Source organism: Girardinichthys multiradiatus, chromosome 17 (assembly GCF_021462225.1).
Source record: "Girardinichthys multiradiatus isolate DD_20200921_A chromosome 17, DD_fGirMul_XY1, whole genome shotgun sequence".
NCBI lineage: Eukaryota > Metazoa > Chordata > Actinopteri > Cyprinodontiformes > Goodeidae > Girardinichthys > Girardinichthys multiradiatus.
The window spans coordinates 1,819,598-1,846,977 of NC_061809.1; the positions used below are offsets into that span (position 1 = coordinate 1,819,598).

At 39.2% G+C, this 27,380-nt stretch overlaps 1 protein-coding gene across 3 annotated transcripts in view; it reads left to right on the forward strand.

Annotated features, from left to right (window-relative positions):
• Positions 1-26,625, forward strand: part of rerg (RAS-like, estrogen-regulated, growth inhibitor) — a 69,620-nt gene extending 42,995 nt beyond the window's left edge. For all 3 annotated transcript variants that reach the window (XM_047390291.1, XM_047390293.1, XM_047390292.1), the window contains 3 exons: positions 3,339-3,395; positions 16,182-16,255; positions 24,449-26,625. In XM_047390291.1, the coding sequence (XP_047246247.1) occupies positions 3,339-3,395; positions 16,182-16,255; positions 24,449-24,859 (542 nt within the window). In that variant the 3' untranslated portion in view covers positions 24,860-26,625. The remainder of the gene's footprint in view (positions 1-3,338; positions 3,396-16,181; positions 16,256-24,448) is intronic.
• The last annotated feature ends 755 nt before the right edge of the window (positions 26,626-27,380 follow it).

A 27,380-nucleotide genomic window follows, 5' to 3' on the forward strand; every position in this document is an offset into this window, starting at 1 on the left:
TCCAATTTTTTCTCTCTAAAGCCACCCATTACTTGAACCAAAGGCTGAAGTCTTGTCCCTCTTAGATAAAACTGCACATTTAACATCTGCTTCTGCAGCCTCCCTCCCTCTCTCATAGAACTATTTGGTCCGAGTGATAAACAGATAATGACAGACAAATCTGGTTCGAGTAAAGGGGCTCAACATTTCACTTGTTGATGGTAAACTATTAAGGCAGTGAGTCACAGGCTCTTTGAGGATGTTCAATTTACTTTTAAGGCCAGTTGCTTTAAAGGACAGATTTACTACCTTGTCAATAAGAAGCTCAGGATGAAGTCTGGGAACTGATGTGTCATCCTGAAGGCTGTTTGATCTCAGCTTTAATCAAGTTAAGCTACTCAAACAGGTAGAAGCATTTAAATGAAAAAATACGTGATGTAAATATTAATATGAATATATTATTTAATATTTAATATGAATACTTTCATATTTTATTAAATAATATTCCGGTCTGTTAAGGGTTGTACTGTGAATACCTGCCCAATAAGGCGGTGGTATTAGGACAAAATTGAAAGGGATGTGCCAAGTTCTGGCATTATTGAACAGCACAGTACACACAAAGTATGACTTCACACAATGTCTTAAAATGCAAGAATTTATTAAGAAAAAGAAGTCAACCCAAAGTCAAACATATTTCAATCAACAAACTCTTTACTATGCTAAAACAACCCAACTAAACTACCAAGCAAAATGATAGACTAAGGAAGACTAATGGGCTATGTACAATATAGACAAGTGGATCGAAGATGGTTGAAAACCATGACCTAATGAGTGAGGCGACCCAACCATGCAATATTTATGTTTGAGAACCAAGGATTATCTTGAAGAATCTGGAAATGAAGTTAAGTTAGTCTTGGAACTAACTGAGGTAATAATTAGTATACCTTCAAACAACCATTCACAATGCAAGATCAGATACAACATTATTTTAATAAAATAAAATTTTAAAGAATGATTTGCTGAATAAAACCGACCTTCTAATTAAACACCCCTGGTGTTTAATTAGCTGCCTTTATTTATTAAAATAATATTTAAGGAAATATTATTAATAAGAACCAAACCTTTCTGGATAACTGCGTCTTAATGGTGTTTAATTAGTTATCACATTCAGTAAAATAATATTTAAAGAAATATTATTAACTAACAACGTTCCTGGATAAATGATCTTCAGCTGACTCATAAGGTGGGCGAGCACGTGTTCTTAGCCGTTAGCGGTTGGAGCTAACAAAAGAAGCTTATAACTTGTCATCAGAATCAAACACAACTTTTATATACCACTAACAAAAGGATTGAAATCCATAAGCGTGGATGGCGCGATTTGGCAGATCTTCTGGGTTTTAAACACCACCCTTTAAATAAAGTTTGTCTTAACTTTTAAAACACAACACAGAACACATCCTTAGCTGAGTGCTAGGCTGCTAGCACTTACTGTAGCTGAGTTTCTCAACACAAACAAAAACAAACGTCATTAAACAAACATTATTTCGATTATTTACCTCTAAACTAATCTTCTCTGCATAACACTACCTCTTATATGAACCGTGCTGAGGAGGAGTTGTCCTGGGCATTGAGGAAAACTTCCATGTGTGGGTAATCAAAGGCTTATCCTGCAGCTAACCTCCGTAGCTGTGGGGTGGGGCGGCGGGTTCTGCCTGCCCGGCCGAACCGTACGACAAAGGCATGTTCAGCTCCTTGAGTGGCCGTGATGTGGCGGGGTAGCTCTCGCTACCTGGACGTGCACGCAGGAAGATGTGCGAGCACATGTGTCTCATTACACCCTTTAGTCAAGTCAAGTTTATTTATATAGCGTTTTTCAGCAACAAGGCACTCAAGGCGCTGTACATGAGGAAAAACATTACAATGTTACAGGAAATCAAACAACAGAGGTAATTTAAAAAAATAAAGAGAATAGAATGATAGATAAGAAAATGAAAGGAAAATTGGACTGAAAACTTAACTAATAATGTTTAGATAACACATTCAAAGGCCACTCTAAACAAATAGGTTTTTAATCTTGATTTAAAGCAACTTAGGGTTTACAGTTTTCTGGGAGTTTATTCCAGATTAGTGGAGCATAAGAACTAAAAGCTGATTCTCCATGTTTGGTTCTGGTTCTGCAGAGCAGATTTGAGCCAGAAGACCTGAGAGGTCTGGGTGGTTGATACACTGACAACAAGTCTGTAATGTATTTTGGTGCTAAGCCATTCAGTGATTTATAGACTAACAGAAGTATTTTAAAGTCTATTCTCTGAGCTACAGGGAGCCAGGGAGCTCTAAGATGGACCCTTGGGAAACGCCACATGTGATTTTTGTGCTCTCTGATGTAAAGTTACCTACTGACACAAAAAAAGTCCCTGTCCTTCAAGTAGGATTTAAACCAGTTGAGTGCTGTACTAGAAAGGCCGACCCAGTTTTCCAGGCGCTCTAATAAAATGGAGTGATCAACAGTGTCAAATGCTGCACTAAGGCCCAATAATACCAGCACTGTCGTTCTTCCACAGTCTGCATTTATACGGATGTCATTGAGCACCTTGACAAGAGCAGTCTCTATGGTGAACAGGAAGCCTGACTGGAAGACATCGAAGCGGTTGGTCGTTGTTAGGAAGTTGTTTAACTGTTGAAACACAGGTTTTTTTTAATAATCTTGCTGATGAAGGGGAGGTTTGATATAGGCCTGTAGTTCTGCAGTAGCAGCTTGTCCAAGTTGCTCTTTTTCAATAGAGGTTTGATAATTGCTGTTTTATATGAATGAATGCTGGATACTCGAACAGCAAATTATTACTTAACTTCGTTGCATCTGATCATAGTTACTTTTGGATCCAAGTTAAAGAGTCATGTCTGCTTGCCAGCAAGGAGACATACGTGCATTTGGTGCCTCTCCTGTCCAGTTCCCATCTGGAATCCACATGGAAAGAGATCTGTTTTTTGGAATGCGAAGTTTTTATTCAAACTGTGATGTCACGGGAAGTCCGCTCTCTTTCTGTTCCTGGCTGTGCTAGAAGTAGATTAATGCGATTTATTTTGAAAGTTCCAGAAAAGTTTTTACTGGCCTTTTATTGTTGTAATTCATGGCTTGGTCCCAACAATTGAAGTAGAGTTAGGGTTGAGTTTTGATCTAATAGCCTCCTGGATGAGGTACTGAGGTAGTGCTTATTAACGCAGCAGCCTGATACGGTTAGTGATATTATGATCAAATGGTTGAAAACATAACATTAATTTTAAAAAAGCACTGCCAGCTGCTCGGTTTCACCTGTCTCATTTCCATATGTCAAACTTGATTTTTCTTCTTGACTTTGCAGCATTGGTGGTGAGGTTTCTGACAAGACGCTTCATCTGGGAGTACGATCCAACACTGGGTAAGACTTCCATTTATAGCAGTTTTTCACATAGTCAGTCAGTCATTTTCAACCGCTTATTCCATAGTGGGTCACAGGGAAGCTGGTGCCTATCTCCAGCAGTCTATGGGCGAGAGGCAGGGTACACCCTGGACAGGTTGCCAGCAACACACAAACAACCAAGCACACACTCATTCATACACCTAAGGGCAATTTAGAGTGACCAATTAACCTAACAGGTTAATTTGGACTGTGGGAGAAAGTCGGAGTACCCGCTGAGAACCCACGCATGCACGGAGAGAACATGCAAACTCCATGCAGAAAGACCCCCGGCCGGGAATCGAACCCAGAACCTTCTTGCTGCAAGGCAACAGTGCTATGTGTGTCACCACTACTTCAACGAGGTGCATTGGTCCTACAATTTCTCCTGTTTTGCAGAATACTGGGGATTTTTAGCTTTATTGTTAGAAAGAATAACATGAATATATTATTTAATATATGTGGGGGATGGTGTTTATGCATTTCTAACCCCTGTTCAGAACATCCTGGAAGTGCTTCCATTTGGCTTCAAAGCACTTCAGAGCTCTAAAACAGAACCTTTAAATAAATAAAAAAAATTAATTGCTAAGTGTGATTTCGCTTTATGACCTCACAGCTGGTTTTGACACAGTAAATCCCAATGTTTTGATTTCCTATGAATATGTCTGCATTAAAGATTGTACACTGGTCTGGTTAATATCTTATAAACTGCCCCACCTTGGTGAGGGTGTTTTCTCTTCTGTCCCCATTTCTTGTGGAATACCTCAAGGTTGTATTCTTGGCCCTATACTGTTCTCACTCAACATGCTTCCTCTTGACTCTATTTCAAGAAAACATCTTTCTCTTCAGAGTTAGACAGATGATACTCAGATACATACAGTCATATTCAATACATTATAATATGCATGTTGGTAATGCTCGTTTGTCAAATTAAAAGAACCTTTTAAAAATAACAGTCTTAAAGCAGGTATTAATAATACTTTTCATTAAGCTCATATTTCTGTACTAAAATGATTTTTTTAATTGGTCTACTGAAATATTGCAATCCTAAATGTTTTCATTAGCTGTAAATGGAAAATCATTATAAATAAAACAAATAAAAGCTTGAAAACATCAGTCTGTGTGTAATTAATCTCAATAATGTTTCACCATAGCTGCAAAAGTTACACAGATAACTTTTCTATCATATTCTAATTTATTGAATGTGATTGTATACAGTTACAGCATAACAATTAAGTTTTGTAAAACACTGCTTGCTGTGTTGTAGAAATAGACTTCTGGATGGCACTTAACTTCAATAACTTTAATAAGACCTAACAGAAATAATCACGTTTCCTTCTTGAGGTTCTTGCAGAACTGTTACATTAGATTTGAACTATGGAACTAACTGCCCTTGGGCAGGGTAATAGGTTTACTATTGAAATCCAACCAAAAAACTCATTATTCACTGGCTTTTGAATCTGTTTGAATTGGATTTTTATTCTGTTGCCTTTCTTTCAAATATTGTATTGTTTTAATCAGCTTTAGGGGCTATTTTTTCTGTTGATTGCTGATGTTTTTAAACATTTCTTTTTACGTAAGTTTGATTTGATTCTTGATGCCATTACTGTTTTCAACCCAATAAAGACTTGTTACTGTATCTTAATGACTGACAAGAAAACATTATTTTAAAATAGTCCAAAACTTTGCCAAAGAAAAATAGCACAGACAAAATCCAATTTCTATAAAATGCATTGGATTGCATTGCTGATTCAGAGCGATGTGCTTTTCTCAGTCTCAACATGAGAAAGTCTGCATTAATGCAGTCGAGACTGGCCCTTTCACTTTACAATCCTGGTCAAACCACTTCTCTCCACTGTAATTATATGGTGCAAAGACAAAGTGTCTCATCTGTAAGCCCCTTTTTATTTCCTGGCTTTACAGAGCAGATGAGAGGCACTAAATGCTTCCCTTGGTGCTCTTTTCAGCCGTATGTCAGTTTATTTGGTGACAGAAAGAGCATCAGAGAGCAATCAACTGCAAAAACAGCCCGCACTCAGGAAATTATTGCATTATTCTGGAACCACATAATGATCAAAACTTATTGCCATCATAAACTCCATCATATGTCAAAAATATGGCTTACATATTACTACCTTGTTTTAAGTATTATAAGTTATAAATTCACCTCAGGTGATATTTCTTTAGCAAGAAGTTTATTTTTCCATTATGATATCATAAGTTCAGTGTAATATATTGTTGTCCTGGATGCCAGCCTTACTCCGTGCGTGTACTGTGTAAATACCCAGCAGTGAAATCAAGAAAAGAATAATAACTGCCTGCTCCTTGGTTACCACAAGAGTTGGCGTCATGACCAAGAAAGCCCAGCATGAGGTCCATAATGGGAATAACAGCACTGCTGGTGGGTGTCTGTTACCAATCAGACTCTCTGGCTGAAATTACCCACGAAGTGGTCGAAACATTATTAAAACGCTATTATGAGCACATCATTCAGGCAGGGGGCATGCATGCAGACTGCCGGTCTTAGAAAGTGGAGATTACTGCCAGAACGTGGGCTCCACTTCATCCATCTCAGTGTGCCTGCCAGTGGCAACGGCTCATTGTCCTTCACTGTTTATTGTCTACCTATTTGTTTTAGGGTTATAGATGAGCTCTGAGGTTCTTTCCTACAGAGAATAACCTTGTATGTTCCCATGCCTGCTAGCAGAGAGGGTCCTTCAAGCACAAAGACAGAAAATCACTTCATCTGTTATATCTAATATCTACTGTTGAGAACCAGCTGGGAGGTTTTTGCTGAAATAAAATGGCTGCAAGCAAAAGAGAGCCTTTATTTGGTTAAATATTACTTTTATTTGATGGAATTTGTTACAGCCAGTTTAGATTTTGAAGTACAAAATCAGCAAGATCATAGTAATATCAAAAATATATTGGCACCAACTAACCCAGGTCGTATTTGTCCCCTGCTTAAAGGGTGAAGTGACTCAAATATTGGTGTTTCCTGCAGCAAGCGAATACCATACAACATATACAGCTGAAACCAGATATTTACATACACTGTAAACGTTTTCTTATCATTATCACATAAACATGGATGTATTTAAAGGCAAAACCTTAAATGCACTTTTTCTTTGTGTGACATCATGGGAAAATCTAAGGAAATCATCCCAGATATCAGGAAGAGAATTTTGGACCTCTGCAAGTCTTGTTCATCCTACAGTACAATTTCAGCCACATTCATCTGTTCAACCAATATAAACAAGTATAAACAGCATGATAATGGTTAGTCATCATACAAGAACAAAATCCTTAAACCTTGTAAAGATGCTGTTTGAGGCTGTCCATGTGCTGTGAGGACATAAGCTGGAAGGCCAATCAGAGAGGAAGAAGGAACATTAGAAAGCCATGTAGCAGTTTGCAAATGAACACGCAAGGCTTTACTTTTTGAAAACCTGTCTTGTGTTGTGATGAATCTAATATTGCGATGTGTGGCCACAATTACGACTGTTACGTTATTTGGGGTATTTTTTTAGTAAAGTTGTTCCTGAAATCGAAAAGTACTGAATAGATGAGACCACTAAGTATCCTGTGACTACAGGATTTTGGCCAACTGCAAGCAGGACATCTTATGAATAGTTATTATTAAACAATGATTTTTTTCTTGGTGCTGTTCAGTGCATGACTAATATTTGTCCTGATGACAGATTATCCCACCTGAGCTGTGTATCTCTGCAGCTCCTCCAGAGTTACCATGTTGAAAACCTTTTCTTACATTGCACGAGTATGCACTACTTTGTGTTGCTGTGTCACATGAAACCCCAGTAAGATATTGAAGTCTGTGGGTGTAACATGAAAAAAACTTGTGAATACTTTTGCAAATCACTCTTATTGCAGTGATTAATATGGGTTAGCTGGTCATAAAACAATGATGTTAATACCCTTCTTTATTTACACAGCTTCTACAAACTGTAAAAAGACAACAAAAGAACTGGGAAGATTGCTGAAACTACTAAAACTATTCAAGGAATTGTTTTTACTCCCCTGATGGAATTTTTTGAAGTTTTTACTAGCATAAAACTTCTAAATGATCTAAGTTTGTTAAATTAGGCAAGTTCTCACAGAGGGTAAAGCTGGTGGCTAATTAGCTTACCAGCTAGTCTGTTCCTCAGCAGATTTTAGGCATTTTAAGCAACGTTAAAAACTTCATAGAGGTTTCACTAAGCATTATTTTCCTGACTTGTTTTTTTAGCGTTATATTTTACCAGAGATTTGTTTCAGGCTGAGTTCACGAACATTTGTCAAATGGACCAATGCAGCATTCATTGAAAACCATTAAAAACCATTCATCTATTCATGAATGGAAAAATGGATGGGTGAACTGGGATAAGCATCAGTCTGACTGGTAATTGTTACTATGCAAAACTAAAGGTGTTTTTCCCCTGGAGGAGCCTTTTCAGGAACCAGGGTAGTTTTCTGTGGTACTGTGGTGTGTAATTACTTTTCTAAAGAGACACATCTTGCTGGCTTTAATTATGAACAATCTTTGGATTATTACAATGTTGATTTTAATTCAATTTAAGAGTTTAACTGCTGTGAAATTGTAATAAATCATGTGTTTAGACAGTCGAATTTTATCCCAATCGCAGCTCTGCTTTTGCTCCCTTTCTTTCTGGGAGCCAGGATCAGCACAGTTGATTCTAAATCCATTCTACTTATATGTTTTCACACAGTTTGGTATGGCAGTCCGTGGCTTTTAAATCATAATCCTAACTGTTAATGCTATATTAGCCTGATTTAACTGTTTTTATTTGCACTCTGGACTCCACTGTTGTGGTGGATGCAGATCAGTGTCCCCAAATAGCATCATCAGTCCTGTAGGTGAAGGACCCACTCAGCATCAGAGAAAGTAACATTAAATGATCTGGGTTTCAGACTCCTAGTTGATAGTATGTAAACCGAAAAAACATCCTGGGGGATAAAAAGGTTCTAAGAAGTTGAGTTCAGGAGAAAAAAATGTCTAAATGTTCCTTCAGATATCTCTAATTGTTGTCTAATGGAGCCACATTGAATAGTACTGATAACGCCAGAGAACGCCCCTTCAGAAGAAAATCCCAAGTATCCTTTTGAGACATTTCAATATACTGTTGTGAAAAAACACCTTATGAAATATTTAGATTTCTAATGTTCTCAGGTAAATACCAAAATAAATGTTGTTACAAATTAAACTGAAGACATGTACTTAAATGTCAATTCTACCTGATGTAACCCCACATAGCTAGTATTACTCAATCTAGATTAGGGTAACACTACTGCAGCAAAGCATGACACTTTCAGCTCTTTGCTTCACAGTTGATAAACGTTGTTTTCCTGGATTTGGTTTATGCCAAACATATCCTATGTTCTGATGTCCAAATAATGCAATTTTAGACTGTCCAAAGAACATTATTCCATTCTGCTTTGCCTTTAATAAAATTATTGGATTATAGGCTATTGCGCAGGAGGGCAGAGCTGTGTGCCATCGGTGCGCACATGGGGCAGCTGCTCAGCGCTGCGTCTGCACCATAGGAGCGTGCACTGCTTACTTACGATGTTGCTCGATGTAACTCGTAACTGTTGCAGCTTACAAATTGGCCAGTCATTATTAACAATAAAAATGACAAACATGTCTGTACCTTAATTTATTAGAGGTTTGCCTCCCTTGATCTTTTAATTCTTTTCGGAGACTCACCGTGTTCTTTTTGTTTTGAGAGTGTTTAAAGAGTTCGAAGTTTATCACAAACAGCCACTATATTTAAGCCTGATTAGCAACATGAAAATAGTTTGTTGTAGGAGTTGGCTAACTGTATATTAAAGCTTGGCTAATTTTAAAACATAACATCACACAATTGTCTGTTAAAATCGAACATTTATGTACATAAAATAAAATTATTTTCCAAAGATTTTACTGAATAAATTTTTTTTTTTTGCTTTGCCAATATTTTAACAACATACACCATGTTTGATTGTTTAATGTGGTTTTTGGTGACAGTGTATAAACCATCCCTTGGCTTACGTTCACTTTCAAATAATGTAATCAAACTGATCCAGCTCCAAATGCTCTGCAATCTTTGCCTCCTTCTCGCCATGGTGACAGCAGACATTTTTGCGTCCCAGTTAGTACCTGCATTTCAAACGTGCTAAATCTAAATGCCAAAACAGCACCGCATGTGGTTTGATAAATCGCATTGCGGGTTGTAAAGGGATTACACTTGCATACCCCCCTCCCACAAATTTGCGCGTTTGAGTCATTATCGTGTGTTATGCATGTTCATCAAGGCAAACATGCTAAAAACGTTGCGCCTGCTGTTGATTTTACACACGCTATCCGATTAGCACCTCGCTGATAGATCAGTTTTGCGAACGCAAACAGGTTTCTGTGTGGGTTTCTACACGCAAACCTTTTGAAGATCAGGCCCTAAATGTCTGAGGTTTAAACAGGGAAAATCGTCAACATGTTTAGTAATGATGCTCTTAACTTCTGCACCTGGTAATAAATGTTGGGATGCCTCGATTTATTCCCCATGAGGAATTACATTTTATTAGATTTTACAGAAAAGTCTAAAAATTCTGTTCTTCTGACCTAAATATGTCAACAAACAATAAAACGAAAATTGCTGACTTCCTTCTCAGAAAATTGCTTTTGCTAAGGTGAATTAATTTCAGTTTGTGAGGGACCATAAAATTAGGCTACAAGCAAAAGGGTATAGTTGTCACAGTCTGAGGTTGTTTTGGACCAAGATGCAAACAGTCGCTTGGGCTCAGCATATTGAAAACAGATCTTCTTTAATTAAGGCTCGGAGATCAACACTTACAAGGTCGTAGGGGATTCACAGAAGAGAATTCACAAGAAGCATAATCCAAAGAGCTTGGGGAAAGACATGACAAACATGGTATACATGAAATGAGGAACCAGCAAAGAATAATTAGAGGAACCGGGTATATTAGTAGGGAGAGAAGAAGAGTGGACCAATGAGGGAGAAGCTAGGTTAATCAGAAGAGAAGTGGAGGCTGGTGCGGGAACTGGCTGTGGAGACTGAGGGAATGACTTGTTACTATGGGACAAGAGCTAGGAAACTCAGGGACACGAGGGAACTAAACTAAACCAAAGGGAAACGAGAATAGGGAAATGGATAACATCTGATAAGGAAGAGCAGGGAAGCGAAGACCTAGAATTACTATAAACTAAAATGTAAACAATAACCTGAACTAAGCCTAGTGAGGAAACTATAAACTGTTGGAAGGAACCTAAACAGTAGAGACTAATACGGAGAACTATACTAGAAATAAGGCTGGGGAGAATTACTAATATAAAAGGGAAATGAACACTGAGTAAATAATAACTGAAGGGGATCTAAGGACAAGAGGAGGAACTACTAGGGGAACAGCAAAGAGGAAAGGCAGAACAAAGTAAACAGAAGGAATCAATAAACATAGCTATTAAACCAATAGAAACATTAAACATAAACTAAACATAAATAGTAAATCTAGAGAGAACTAAATCTGAGGACATGTAAACAAGCACAATAATAACTAAACCAAGTAAACTATTAATCAGAGGAACAGGGAAAACCTTTAACGGCTAAGTAAACAAAAACAAAGAACAAAATGGTAGATCCTGACATCACCCCCAACAACCCCCCCTTTGCAGCAATCCCTCATACTGAGCATGCATGTAGTGACAGTGGAGAGGAAAAACTCCCTTTTAACACGAAGAAACCTCCAGCAGAACCAGGCTCAGTGTGAGCGGCCATCTGCCACGACCGACTGGGGGTTTGATTGAACAGAGCAGAGACACAAAGAGAACAAAGAAGCACTGATCCTGGATCAGTGCTTCTTTGTGCTGTCTATGGGAGCCTTGATCCAAAGTCCAAACTAAAAGTCCAGGAGGCCGGCGACGAAGGAGCAGGTGATCAGGAAGCCGGCGACGAAGGAGCCGACGGTCCAGAGGTGTGCGGCGGAGGAGCCGGCGACAAAGGGGCAAACAATCTGGAGGTCTACCACGGAGCGTAAAGGAGCCTCGGAGCTGTAGGTTGGCCGTGCCGAGCAGAGGACACTCAGAACAGGAGGTCGGCCGCGGAGCGTAGAAGATCCTTGGGGCGGAAGTTGTGGTGCCCGGCAATGGCTGAGCAGAAGTCTGGGAGGTCGGCCTTGCCGGGTAGAGGATCCTTGGGGCGGAGGTTGGGGTTCCCGGCGGCGGCTGAGCAGACGTCTGGGAGGCGGGCGCCTAGACCAGTAGTACCCATGAAAATGTTTATTAGGAAACCAGCGTCTGGGAGGTCGGCCGAGCGGAGTAGGGGACCCTCGGTTCGGGGGTTTCAGGTCAAGCAGGAACTCAGGAGGCTTGGAGTCAGGCCTGGAATCAGGCTCGGAGTCTGGCCTGGAGTCTGGACTGAAGTCGGGCTGAGAGTCCGGAAACTTGAAGCCAGGGTTACTCCCTGAAGACTGTGAGTCCGAACACTGGGAGTCTGGTCTGTTGTCGGTCGTAAAGTCTTGGGGTTTTAAGTCAATCTTTAAATCAAAAGACATAAGGTCTGGGTCAAAGTGAGTTTTAGCTGCAGGCTGCGGCTGAGGAAGCTTAGCTGCGGGCTGTGGCTCTGGAGGCTTGGCTAGAGGCGGTTCTTCCTTGAACCCCTCATGGAAATCTGGAACTCGGGACGGAGGCGGTTCATCCTTGAAGCCCTCTCGGAACTCTGGAGCTTGGATAGGAGGCTTATCGGCTAGCTGGGAAACAGTCTTTTGGGCAGTCAGCCTGGGGTCTGGAAGCTTAACAGCCAGCTGAGGCACAGGTGCATTAGCAGCCGACTGAGGCACAGAAAACGTGGCTGCCGGATGAGGCCCAGAATACTAACAAATACACAGAATAACAAAATGGCAGATCCTGACAATAGTGTCGGATAAATTCATTTTTAATGTGTTTCAATTCATCTGGGTAATAACGTGGGTCCAATGTGCGGGCCTCAAATTAACAGATGAAAAACAAAGAAAAATTATACTGGTACTGACATTTTCATAACTGATATTTTGCAGAGCCCATCCCTTGATCTGTGTTTATGGTGTTCTTGGCCAGCACCCGCACAAATGCTACAAGGTGTCCAACTGGGTCTCATTTGAAGTATCAGAGTGGGTAACTGCTGCCATCATGAATGCAGATGGCCACAATGTTGAAATGGTTATTGCTGTGTGCACGTCCTCTGGCAGAGTTTAATCTCCTGGCACACACAAGTGAATCTGTGCTGCTTCTGCTCTGTTTTGACATCACTAAGGCAGCTGTGTCCTGCATTATGCTGCATCTCAACATTCAAGGGAATTTTTAGATGAGCTATTTGGAAATGGAAGCAATGTGAAGCTTGTGCGAGCCTAGGCTAATTTGAAGCATCAGAGAGGAAGTGTCAGCGTCTTCATCAACAACTTGGACTGTGTGCAGTTCTGTTAAATGGAGCCTAGTGACCCTTTTTTGTCTTCTACATATCCCACATTTAGGAGACATTTTACTTAGTTCAAAGACTCACAAGTCATTCTAAGATGGTTTTAGCATGAATAGCACTGAAAAGAGCGACATAAACAGCGGGCAGTGGACAGGCTGCTGTTCCACCACTCTCAGTGTGATGCTCATGCTCGCAGCTAAACAGCTGCAAACACTACTTCCCCTGTTTCTCAGTGGCATTTCATTTACGTCACAGGGACACAGTTTATGCCCAGAAGAGGCGATTTCACTTAGGAAGCACCAGGGGGAGTGTGCACAACCAGGCATTTAAAACATCTTATCACTGAGTATCTAATGGGTCATTTGTGAACTTGACTTTTTAAATTTGTTAATAAAGTGCACAGCAGAGTGCAGCTTTAAATTGGTATACCTGTACAATTGCATGTTAACACACAAATCACATTGCGGCAACAAGATATTTTGACATCTAGGTGTGGTGAAGACCACTTGCTGTAGTTCAAACTGAGAATTTTGGAGATTTTAAAGGTCCCATGGTTGTTGGTGCCCTTTGGACTGCTTTGAATATTTCAGAAACTGCTGATCTACTCAGATTTTCATACAACCACCTCTCAGGTTTGCAGAACATGGTCCGAAAAAGAGAAAATATCCAGTGAGTGGAAGTTGATGTCTGAGATTAGAAGAGATTCGACATACTGGTTCAAGATATCAGAATGGCAAATATAACTCAAATAACTACTCATTACAACCAATGAATGCAGAGTACTCTGTCTAAACACAAAATACATTAAATCCTGAAGCGGAGGTGCTACAGCAGCAGAAGGCCACACCAATTTCTGCTCCTGTTAGCTAAGTACATGAAACTAAGACTACAATTAACACAGCCAAACCAAATTTTCCAACAATGTCTGTTGCCTGCTCCAGTGAGTCTTGAATTCAGCTGCAAAATCCACATGAAAGGGTCTGAATTTGACCTAAACTACATGAGAATGTCCATCCAGTATTCTGCCATCTATCAATGATTCAGGCTGGTGGTGGTGGTGTCATGGTGTGGGGAATATTTTCTTCTCACACTTTGTATAATGTTTAAATACCACAGCCTATTTTTGGTTTACATGTTGCCACAGGTTTTTTATTACCATGTCCATCCCATTATGACCAGTATACCTGTGTTGAGATAATTATCCAGTGAGATGATGCACCATGTCACATTTCATTGGCTGAAAATGTTTCTACATTATTACACGGTCTTATTGGTTTAGTTTACAGCTGATATTTTCTGTTAACCTTAAATGCAACTCTTTGAATCCCCAACATCTGTTTGCAGCTGTCTGTGGTGAAAGAGAAGCCAACTACTTTATTCAAAAAAATATTTGATGTCATTGTTTATCTGCAGATTTGTAAGAAACAATGCGCTACTTCTGCCTTGTGTGTGTTGTTTTTGCTCCTTTGGGACACATCTTCTGGACTTTATTTTACAAGTATCTGTGAATAAGTCCAAGACTTAACTGAATTATAATCCCTTGACTATGAAGGGATTATAATTGAGTTTCACAGTGTAAACGCTGTGAACACGGAAGTCTGGTGAATTCTACGGTGGTCCAGAGGTGTCAGGTCAAATACAAAATCCACAACACAAATACAAAAGCCACAACGGAAATATAAAACCACAACGGAAGTGATTCAACAGCAGTATTATTTAGTGTCCTTATTTTCTTGTTATACACTGTATACTCTGCCATTTTACCAACGATGAGGAAGCAGAAAGTGGGATGAGGGAAACGTTGTAAATCTTAAGCATAAGATTAGGGAAACTGGATTTTCTGTTTCAAAAACTGAGAACAGATGGCGTTAACCAATAGATGTGTTACTGCACTGCGGTCAAGTGAGCCGACAGTCAGAAATATGCACTGACGCCAGCCGACACCAGCTCTCTCTTAAAGATTAGCTTTGTGCATACAAGGTGCATTACGGTAATGGAGCAGAAAGGAACGGAAATGTACAGTAAAATTATTAAATATTTATTTTTTTACATAAAACATTTATGTGAAAGTTGTAAAAATGTCATTAATATAAATGTTCTGTAGGTTCCTTTTCTGTTTTCCTCTTATTTTCTCAACCGTTGCCAGGATCGGGTCCTTTCTGCTCCATTACCGTAATGCACCTTGTATGGGCGAATCTAATCTTTAAGAGAGAGCTGGTGTCGGCTGGCGGGACCGCAAATGTCTGACTGTCAGCTCACTTGACCGCAGTTGTAACTGCGTAAGTTAACTTACGCAACAAAGTCAAAGGTCACTGTAGACTCATAGTTCCAGTCAGTGTGACTGATTATCCAAAAAAAAAAGCGTTTCACTTATCAAACGGGCAAGATTTGTCTGCTGTTAGCATGCAAAGCTTCTCTTCCCGTTGTTTCATTCAACAGGCACTGTTACTTCTGTTGCAGGATGTGTGACTTCCGTTGTGCTTTTGTGTTTGTGTTGCGGCTTTTGTATTTGACCTGTCACCTCTGGGCCACCGTAGGAATCCTTTCAAATGTTGTTACAGTTACTACTTCTCGTGAACTTTGTTGAGACTCAAAATAATTTTAAACACTATGGCAAAGTCCTAGTTTATATTTTTCTTGATGAAAAAAATGACTTTTAAATACAAAAGCCTCTGGCTCCCACTGTCAGCACCCAGCGAGACCTTTATCAGCACTGGTATTCACAAAGTGGAATCACTCATTAAAAACAACAACCAGCATAAATTAAATTCCTGCAAAAAAAAAAAAAAAAAAAACGTTATGGGAAAAATATACAGGTCTGGAAGTAATTGGGCCTTTATGTGTCTAGTAATAATGTGCTCCAGTTTCACCGGTTTCTGGCTTCATTGTTTTACTGTTGTGGGGGGTTACTTATTCACATAGGGCCATGTTGGCTTGGATAGCTGTTTTCCTTTATAAATGAAGTCATTTGAAAACGACTTTTTGTATTTATTCAGGCTATATTTGTCTTATTTTTAAATTTATGCTGTGATGTGAAACAAAAAAGCAGCAACTGTAGAAATCTGTAAAGGGGCCAAATGTGTCATTGTAAGTACAAGTACATGTGAAAGAATGTTTCCATCCACTTCAGTACTGATCATGAATTCCTGATGCTCACCGCATTTATCAGCTTAAGAATTCAAATGCAAGTTTTCCTCCCACGTTAGGATTCATCACCGTCATCTTTTGATGAGTCACAACGGAACAGAATTTAAAAAGATCTGAAAATAAAATCTACCTTTTCTTGTTTCTTTTTTGTGGCCTCCAGAATCAACGTATCGTCATCAAGCCAACATTGACGATGAAGTTGTCACCATGGAGATCCTGGACACTGCAGGCCAGGTGGGATAAATGATCAACTGAATACAAAAATACAGCACAGGGTGATGTAACTCGAGGATTATTTTCACTCTGCATGTTTTGTAAGCCTACAGAGGCAAATGTTACAATTTTATTCAACCGCATTTATTTGAAAAACAATCCTCTTGTCTAATACTACAGAGCATCTGACCCATGCCTATTTTATTTGAGTAGCTCTCAGAATTGTTGTCTGAGTGCCTAGAAGAAGCCCAACAGATTTAGTTTCACAAGCGGAGCCTTACACCTAACTCTATAATGTTTGATATGTATATATAAAACTTTATTATAAATTGCTTTAGGGTTATTTCAAATCCAATGGACACAAAAGGGAAAAAGAAAAGAAGGAAAGAGAAAGGTAGGGCAAAAAGCTAAAGTAGAGAAGGAGATAACAATGGAGGAGAGAAAGAAGGATAAAGAGAATACAAGATGGCACCCTAAAAGTCTGTTTCTACACCTGCAGAAAGACAGAGAAAAAACTAAACAACCACAGGGACAAGCAACTAATGCATATATAACAACAAAACGTTACTGAAAAGTATATGGTACTAATTAATTCAAGATGAATTTAGTGGAAATATAGAGTATATTTGTATATCTGTAAACACCTGAATCTAAACACCTTTGGGTGTATGTGTGAGTGTGCTTGTGTATATAAGGTTAACCCATAAAAATATTCAATAGTGGGCGTGACAAGCCACAGACCTGCCCCCCAGGACCCGAGGCAGACAAAGAGGAGATTGAAGCCACAAGACATGAAAATCTTCCCTACATCCAGGAGTCTGGGAGGATCATCGCTGGGACATTCCAGTACCTCCATACCAATTACCCAACCCACTTCCACCAAAGAAGAGCAAGATGGTCCCCTTGTCCCTACCTTATTTTATTAACTTTGGCTGTAATAATGGCTGATTGGATAATTGCTCCAGCATCCTCTCCAATCAAATCCATTCACTTGCACGATTGAAACTAATTGAAACCGCTTGATCAGGATGATGCAGATTAGCTCAACATGACACAGTTCAGATGTTTATATGCAGACATCATGGGCATAACTGTCATGTTCATTTTGGGCTGTTATAAATTTATTTGACAAATTCTATTCCTGTGGTTAACTAATTACACACCATCTAAACACAATGACTCATCTATAAGAATTAGGTGCATACGTTTCAATTTGTTGAGCGGTTTTCCTAATACATGCAGGGTGAATATTATTCATACAGGCTACAATTTATATATACACTCCCACTTTTATTTTGATATATGCCCCTTAGCAATAAATTCTAGCTGGGTGCGTGCTGGAATTATGCCAGATATGTTGAGGTGCAAGTTGTTAAGGAACTTTTAACCCAGTATTAGTGAAGGTACAGTATATGTAGATATTACCTGTATGTATATGTGTATCAAACATTTGCACCAATTCCCAGAATTTAAACTTGAAAAGTTTGAAATTATAATTTCAAGACAAATTTCTTTTCTAAAACGGCTTCACTGAAAGATGTCATGGTAAAGATATCTGATTTTTATTTACAAAAACCTTTTGAGTCAATATGTCATTTTGCTTTCAAAGCACATTTCTGCTCTACTTTGTGTTGGTCTGTCACATAAGATCTTACTGGCATATTTTGAAATTTGTGGCTGTAACGTCACAAAATGTAAAAAGGTGTAAAGTTAGAGTAAAAATACTTTTTTGAGGCACGACATGGAAGTAATGCTTGGAGAGCTATTTCACTGACATCTAGGACCATATCTCATTTAAAGATCAACATTTAGATTCAGTCTAACTGTATATACTTCATGTTTGTCTAATATGAGTATAAGTGTCCTGAAGTGCTCTGTAGGGCTTACTTGGAGAGAACCAACAGTTATTAGTGAAGTGTTGGTTGGATGTGAAAGTAAAGGATTCTTCAGGATGGTAATTTCCTGCAGCCCAGCAGGAGTGTTGCCACGCTCCCGCCATGAGGGAGAGCTTGCGTAAGTCCTCAGGCCGAAGATAAATATGCTGCAGTGCTGCGTAGGTGTTCGGCTCGAGGCTGATTCCCCTTGCGACGCTTCAGCCCAGTCATCTCTTTCTCATTACACTGAGGACTATTTTCAGCCCGCATTAGGATGAGGCCTGAATGTTTGCAGACTAGATCACACTGGACGTCATGTCTCTCCCCGCTATGATTGCATCAAAGCACCGTGCAGGTGGATTCCTCCTGAAACACCATAAATTCCAGGTTCAAAGTGGGTCAGGTACACAAACTTTAAAGGAATTGACACAGATACTTGACTTTTTACATTCCTAAAATGACAGAATTTAATTTATGAGATAAGACAGTTTAAAACCATAGGTTATACAGTTCTGTCAACAACAACAACAGATTTCTTTTGTTTTTTGTGTCATTTAAATGTTTCAGATCATCACGTAAATTTTCTGTATCAGGACAAAGGTACCCTGAGAAAATAGAAAAAGCATAATTCATTACATTTTTTAGTTCACTTTCACTGAACAACAAGCAGGCCTGATTACCACCAGACATGTACAATTTTGAAATTATTTGAATAGGATTTGTCTGACAACATAAATTAGGCAAAAAATCGAAAAAAGCAACACATCATTACATGATCTAAAGACATTTAAGAATAAATAAGAAAAAAATCAAAAATCCATCACTCAGGAAAGGCTTAAAAAAGGATTTCTAAGGTTTTGTGACTTCAGTTACTAACAATAAAAACCATTATCTACAAATGGAACATTGGTGAACCTTAACAGGAGTGGCCAGCCTACCAAATTTACTCCAAAGAATGCATCATCAATTCATCCAGGAGATCCCAAAAGAACCCTGTTAAGGTCAAAATAGGTCAAAAATAGCAAATACCGCAGCTTGCCACAGAGGCAAGTCACATGTGTCTCTACAGTAAAAACATCTTGAATACCCAGCACTTTTGAGAATGTTTTCTGCTGACAGATGTAATGTGTGTCCCGTTACATTTAGCATAAATCTAACATAGCATTACAGAAAACGAACATAATACACCTGCAGTCAAACACGGTTGTTGTAGTGCAGTGGTCATTGGCTGCTTTGCTTCTTCAGGACCTGGTCAATTTGACCTAATTGGTGAAATGACCAGTTTATGACCTTAACATCAAGCACATTTAAAAATGCAGTAGTGCACAACAATACTCCAGCTCTGAAAATATAAATAAAATAACACATTAAAGGTTATGGAGGGGCTTAGTTAGAGTTCAGATTTACATTCAATTGAGATGCAGTGGTGTGACGTCAAAAATACTTTTTATGTTGGAAAACCCTCCAATCTGTCTGAATTATTATAATTGAACAAATAGGAGTGGGCCAAAATCCTCCACAGCAAAAACATCATTAGAAAGATTTGTAAATACTTCATGGTACTTGTGCCAAGGTTTCAAAATCAGCTACCAGGTTTATTGGGCAATTACTTTTACACATAGGGCCAGGTCGGTTTGGATATGGTTTGTTAAATGAAACCACATTTTTTCTGATTTTTGTTTTTACTCAAGTTATCGTTTAGTGATATTAAAATTTGTTTTGTGATCTGAAACATTGAGGTGTAAATGTAGGTCAAAATAACATCATCAAAACATAATTTAGATGTTCAAAAAAGTCTCAGGTTTGTGTTCCAGGTAATTCGGCTTCATTTAAAAAGGCTTGAATTCCGCTGTTGGGAACCACAGCCATGGATTGCAACATGAAAACGCCGGTGCAAACTTTTCTGGAACTTTCAAAATAAATTTCATTTAACCGACTTCCAGCACAACTTCAGAAGGGGAAGGGGGGTAACAGCGGACTTCCCATGATGCCACTGGCCGTATAAAACCCCCACCTTTCCAATGGTCCGATCTCTTCTACGCGGGTCACACAGGGACCTGGACAGAGAGACCCAGCGCGCTAATGTTTCTTTGCTGGCAAACAGACATAACTCTTCAACTGGATCTGAGAGTGTCATACGATCACGCGGTCATGTACACAAGTTAAGTACGAATGAATCACTGTTTGTGTACCTGGTATTCATTCATAAAAAGGGGTAATTAAGGTATAAGCATTGCTTGACTTTCTCTCTGAGGCCTGCAGAAGCAAACAGTGTTCCAGAGAGTTCCCTGCCGAGACGCTGTCTCTACGAAGCCGAGCGGAGCAGTTTCCCAGTCTGAAAGGAGGACAACAGGAGCCGCATCACCGTGGTAACATGCAGCTTGGTCCGCCCAACAGCAAGCCCCCCAGCAGCTGAAGTTTGACTTGTGTGAAACTCAGCTATCTTAGTGCTAGCAGGCTATCTGCAGCACACGCATTCACTTTTGTGTTCTGTGTTTGTGTGTTTTTAAAGTTAAGACAAACTTTATTTAAAGGGGTGATTTTAACACAGAAGATCGGCCATAACGCACCGTCCGCGCTTATGCATTTTAACCATTTGTTTGACGGTATTTTTAAAGGCGTGTGTTTGATTCTGGTGCTGAGCTATCAGGTTCTTTGTTAGCTTTCACTGCTAACAGCTAAGAACACGTGCTTGCTGCTAAATAATATTTACCCAGAAAGGTTGTTAGTTTTCAATCCAGTAAATAATATTTTAAGTAAACACCATTAAGCCCGATTACTCCAGAAAGATTTGTCTCTTTTCTAAAATGTTCCCTTAAATATTTTACCATTTCCTTGGTAATATTTCTTTAAATATTATTTTAATAAACAATGGCAGCTAAGGAGACACCGTTGAGAATTGATCATCCAGAAGGTTGGTTTTATTCAGCAGATCATTCTTTAAAACATTATTTTAATAAAATAATATTTTATCTGATCTTGCATTGTGAATGGTTGTCTAAATGTTGCTGATCATTTTCTAAGTTGGGTCCAAGACTAACTTAACTTCACTTCCAGATTCTTCAAGATAATCCTTGGTTCTCAAACATAAATATTGCATGGTTAGGTCGCCTCACTCTTTCGGTCATGGTTTTCAACCATTTTTGATTCACTTGTTTATATTGTACATAGCCATTAGTCTTTATTCTTTAATTCTGCTTGGTAGTTTAGTTGGATTGTTTTAGCATAGTAAAGAATTTGTTGATTGAAATATGTTTGACTTTGAGTTGACTTATTTTTGTTAATAAATTCTTGTATTTTAAGAAATTGTGTGAATTCATTCCATGTGTGCAGAGTTTATGCTGTTCAATAATGTCAGAGCTCATCTCACACCTTTCTATTTTGTCCTAATACCATCGCCTTACTGGGCTGGTATTCACAGGACAACCCTTAACAGACCAAAATATTATTTAATAAAATGTTAATATTAAATATTAAATAATATTTTCAGATTCAAGGTCACAACATCACAAACAACAAATAGAAAGCAAACTGTGAAATGCCACTATATTTTTGTGCCTTTTATACATTTCACATTTGAACAACATGCAACTTACCATCCATGTGATCTTACCATCACATGGATGGTAAGATCTGTGTGAAAAACACGTTTACATGTAAATGACAACATCAGGCAGGATAAAATGCATGCTGTAAAATGTGAGGATGTAAATGGACGGAATGAAAAATTGCTAAGTGGTTGGAAAGATCAGTTAGTCAGAGGATTTTATGTAACAACATCACTGGTTAGAAAATATCACACACTGGATTTTCCCTGCATATCCAATTTCCTCTTTTTCTCTGACAGTCTCGTGAAACATTACAGATGCGCCTCAGCTGGCTATGCAGCAATGCTAATACTAATGTAGCATTGAGCACAAATTATAGTTTTATTATCTGTTGCTTGAGCAAGAAATTATTTTATTAAATAATTAAATAAATAAAAATATCTGGGAATTGGAATTGGCGTTTATAATGTTCTAGTTTCTCTAACTCAAGTTGGAGTAGCTGTTACTTTACAACTTTTATATTATATTCTTGAATTATAAGCTTTAATTCCTCCTTTTGTGGATAAAAATCACTCAAAGTATTTTGGTACTTGTTGTAGATAACTAGCCTTGCTGAGAGTTAGCATATTTAGCTACCACATTAGTAGGACAAGGTGATGCCTACCCACACTTTTGGGTTTTTATTCATAAAATCTTGACCATAAAAAAGCAAGCCACTTCTCTAACTTTATGCAGCAATACTGGTATGTCTGTAAACAAAAACCTGTGAGATACGTTATCATTTTTGTTTTCCTCGCTTACTAATGTGACAACTTTTTGTGACCATACAACTGTGCTAACAGCTAATAGCATTATTTTAGCATCCCTAGTTTTGGAAAATATATTTATATATTTGGTGCAGGTTGGGAGGTTACCATTATCATTTAGAATTATTACATTGAAGGGAATGAAAAGAAAACCACACAGAAACCTTAAAACTTTGATATTGTTGTGAAATTTTAAGTCTGGTTGTTGGTTGGCCTAGCTGTAGCTTAGATTCACTAGCTGGCATTTTAGCAGGAGCAGCTAGTTCCTCTCTCTTGCTGTACACTAGCCAGATGTCTTTCTTATTTATGAAATTAGGCAAGTGTTGGACCACTTGTTGCTGAGTATTGGACTATCTGCACATTGTTGGACGTCACTGTGCCTCTCCAATGGCATTGGCCATTTTGTATCCAGGACAGCCCGCTCCTACATATCCCATCGAGCATTGCGACTGATATGACTGGGCGTCCCAAGTCTGACGTCACAGGACGCTATATAGGAAGGCACCGTTTTGAAAACCCCGCCTTCAGCTGGAAATCTTGACACGGTTACCATGCAACTGAAGCATCCTCTGGAGAAGAAGAGATCCCACGTGGAGTCTTCATTTATTCTCTCTCGTTGGCCAACGAACAATTCATAACTGAGGTTTCTGGACTAAGAAGGCCAGAAATTTCACTTTGCCAATCGAAGACGTGAGTTTAACACGTAACTAAAAACACGGAGTTCGAGGAAATGAACCGCCACCGTGTTTCATCCCTAGTCGACTGCTGATGGTCAGATCCTATTTTTTCTTTTTGTCAAGAAGGCCAAAGGACGGGACTGACCGCTCTCTTGGAGTGTAACTGCAGACGCGCAACAACGCTTCAAAACCCCCCTTTTTCCCTCTCACTCGCTGCCCCAGAAGGAGCTTCACCAAGTAAAACCCATCTTTTATTTAATCTTTTATTTCTTTATTAGAAGGCCTGGGCAGGGTCAGAGGTTGTAGAGCGGTCAGAATCGCTAGTTAGGATCTCATGTGTTCTGAATGATATGTGCATGTAACCTTGCTTATTGGAACTTTGATGTGTTGTGTTGATGTCTGAAGCCGCGTCCCCAGCTCTGTGCGTGTTTTACCACATGAGAGTCAACGCAGGTGCATTGTAAGACTGGACTGTTAAAATAACCTTATGGTAAAATTCTCCATTTTCCTTTGTCTCCAATATCACTGCTCGCTAGCTTGCCGCCAAAAGCTTTATAACCCTTTGTCTGCTCAGGAGTTTGGGGAATTTTTATGACTCAGAATAACTGAGTTACAGTGGAGTTGCGCCCCCACTCTCCACTCACCACCACACCTCTTCGTCATATTCTCAATTTTGCCATGTGGTTGATTCAATACACCCCCCAGTGCTATTTTCTTTATTTTTGCTTAGTTAGATGTGTTACCCTTGTTATGTAGAATTTTGCATGTTGAGTAGGTGAAAATTAATAAATATCCACATAGATAAAGAGAGAGCGTTTTGTGTTCATTGTGTGCGAAAGTGATTTGTCAGTCAAGATAAGGTAAAGTTCCACACGTTTCGGCAGAAACCGTCGATTAAACAGTGACATCTCCGCAATAGTTATTAATTATTACGGAGTATTTAACAGTTGTAATTGTCAAAGGCGTTGAGCCACAATTACAACACCAGAAACATCTCTGGTCTCGATTCATAAATGAGGATTTTGGTTAAGAAATTGATTTAGTCAAATTATGATTTTTAATTATAATTATCGATCAAGATTAATCAATCAAAAATCATAACCCCCAACACAAGCTACTTTTCTAGCTTTCTGCATCAGTCAGCTGTGCTGCAGTGCTAATATTATCTTGTCTGTAAACAAAACCAGTAAGAGAAGATTCATCCTCAGTTGTGACAATTTTTGTTTCCATCATTTACAAGTGTGACTAGCAGGCAATGTGCACATTTTCTGTAATCAGCATGACAGCATCTTTCCTTTCTTCCACACAGGAGGACATCCAGCAGAAGGAAGGTCACATGCGTTGGGGTGACGGATTCTTCATTGTTTATGACATCACAGATCGGGGAAGCTTCGAGGAGGTAGCTCCTCTTCGAACTCTCCTAGAGGAGGTGAAGAAACCGAAGAACGTCCCTTTAGTGCTGGTAGGCAACAAGTCGGACCTGGACCACATCCGTCAGGTCACCACAGAGGAAGGGGAAAGGTTGGCGGCTGAAATGGCATGCGCCTTCTATGAGTGTTCGGCCTGTGTTGACGAGGGTGGCGTCGTAGCCGAGGCTTTCCACGAGCTATGCAGGGAGGTGAGACGTCGCAAAGCCGTCCAGGGCAAGGCCCGGCGTCGCAGCTCCACCACACACGTCAAACAAGCCATCAACAAGATGTTGACCAAGATAAGCAGCTAGGGAACAGCCCTGCTGACGTCCAGTGATGTATTGAAAATATGTATATTGTTCTCATGGAAATAACTAGGACAATTTCTGGTTGCAAAACGATTGACATATGACTGATTTATAGTGGAATGTTCATGTACTTCAATTAATTTCCACTGAAAAAGCCAACAGTGCTATGAGTCCACTCCTTGGAGGAGCCAGAAGATCCCTATGCTGAGAAGTTCTTGATGTTTCCCTATTTAAACCTTTATGCTACTTCACATTAAAATAATTCAGTGCACGGAGTTATATTGTTAGGGTGGGGATAGGGTTAGGGTTATTATATGTCGAGGCTAGGCATGGGATGGCATCAGATATTTCCGGTATGAGAATATTACAGCATTCACAGAATAATTCAATACCAAAAGTGTATTACATGAACAAATATCTTTTACATTCTATTTATTTATACAGATTAGCCAGTTTTTACAACTTTAAACAGTGTTAACTTAATAAGATTGAGAAGTGGCACTATTTTAGATTGCATACCACGACTGTCTGTAAAAGCTGAATTCGTACATGTTGGAGCTGAGAGAAAAGAGTACCACCTGACTGGCAGTGCACAGCTTCATTTGGGGAAGTGTCCGCTCCATCCAGCCAAAACTAATTCTGGAACTTTTGTGGAATCTCATTAAAATTACTTTGAACTGTAACAATGGTCTGATGGCAACCTTAGTGGTTTAAAACTCTAAGATACATTGATATTGGTAACAGGCACATGCCTAGTTGAGATTTTTAGCTTTTATCTGTCATTATTCCCTCTTTAACCCCCTTTAAATTATTTCATAAGCTGAGGGATTTCTTAAACTGATGCAGGTGGGATATCCTATGTGACATGCATGGAATCTAGGAATCCATGGTTAAAAGTTGCTTTAGTATAACCTGTCTCTAGGGGATAAATATGATCTGCTTCAACAAAAGTGTGAGAACACTTCTGAAGCATGGGTAAAAAAAGACTTTAAGTTTAGAGGAGTTTAGCTTGGTGAGAATGGACCCAGTGTTCTTCAGCCATCTCTTTCCTAGACGAAGAGGTAGAATGTTTCCGTCCCCACCCTGGAAATCAGCTTTCTAGTGAATATAGCTAAGTTGTATTAAAATCAGCTGTTCTGAAGTGGATTCTCAGGCCATCTGTTTTTCTGGGACACCCCAAAGAAGAGCTCCAGATCATGCCAGAGCTCACAACTCTATGTTATTGCTGTGTTCTGTAAATATACAAATGGAAACTACACCACATTCTAAGGATAAATTTCTGTTTATACTGTAAACAGCAGCATCTATGATATAGTACACAACCTTAAGCACCGCTACAGTGAACCTAAAAGCGTCTACAGTGGAAGATCCTGTAACTGTTTAAATGTAACGTTTGCTGCCTGAATAAAAACAATCAGCTGTGCACTTGGAATTAAATGCTGATATATCCAACCTGTTAATTGCAAAATGAGTATGCATTTTTGGTCACCATAATGTCGATATATGACTGCATGCATGGCCTTTAACATCATTTCCAGGCATAACCAGAAATGCACAGAAAAAAATTTTGTTGCCGATTTCAAAACTCCAACCCTTTGACTTTCCGATAAAAAAGTTTTCTGATCGATTCTCTTCATGAGCATTATTTAAACAGCATTCAAACACTTTTTAGCCTATCTGCCGTGAGTGGTCATTATTACCTATGCTAGGATCAGATGTAACGTCACACTGTGTGAGAGCAATCACAATTAAACTTTTATTATATTTTATAGTTTCTTACCATTTTTGTACTTCCTCTAACATTGGTTTTAAACAACTCACTGATGCTGAAAAAGCTAACAGTCTTCTCCCTTCAGTAACAATTTCCACACCAAAAAGTATTGTTGTTAGCTAGACCTGTTTGGCTCATAGGTATGCTGCATTCATAGACCAGTACAAAGTGTGGATTTTTGAGTTTCTGACTGGCAGATCACCCATCAGGGCTTATCAAGATAAAAAAGAAGAATAAAATGGATTGCCTTTATTAACTGTTGTCACTGAAGAACTAAGCAATGCCAAAGAAATGCAATTATGTTAAAACTTGGTAGGTACACTTGTGTTGGGACCCACAGCCATGAGTTACAACAGGAAATGCGGTATGGACTTTTCCGGAACTTTCAAAATAAATTGCATTAACCTACTTCCGGCACAACTTAGGAATTGGGGGTAACAGCAAACTTCCCATAATGCCACTGTCCGCATAAATCCCCCACTTCCCCCACAAGTCTTTCTCTTCCACATAGCCTCCAGAGGGACCGGATAGGGGGGACAGCGCGCTAATGTCTCTTTGCTGGCAAAAAGACAAACTCTTCAAACTGGATCCAAGGGTGTCATAAGATCACGCGATCCTGTGCATAAGTTAAGTACTCATTCATCATTCATCCCCGGTCTGAAAGGACGACAACAGGAGCCGCATCCCGTGGTAACGTGCAGTGTGGTCAGCGGACAGAATGGGCCGCCCAGCCACTGCTCCGGACGTTAGCTG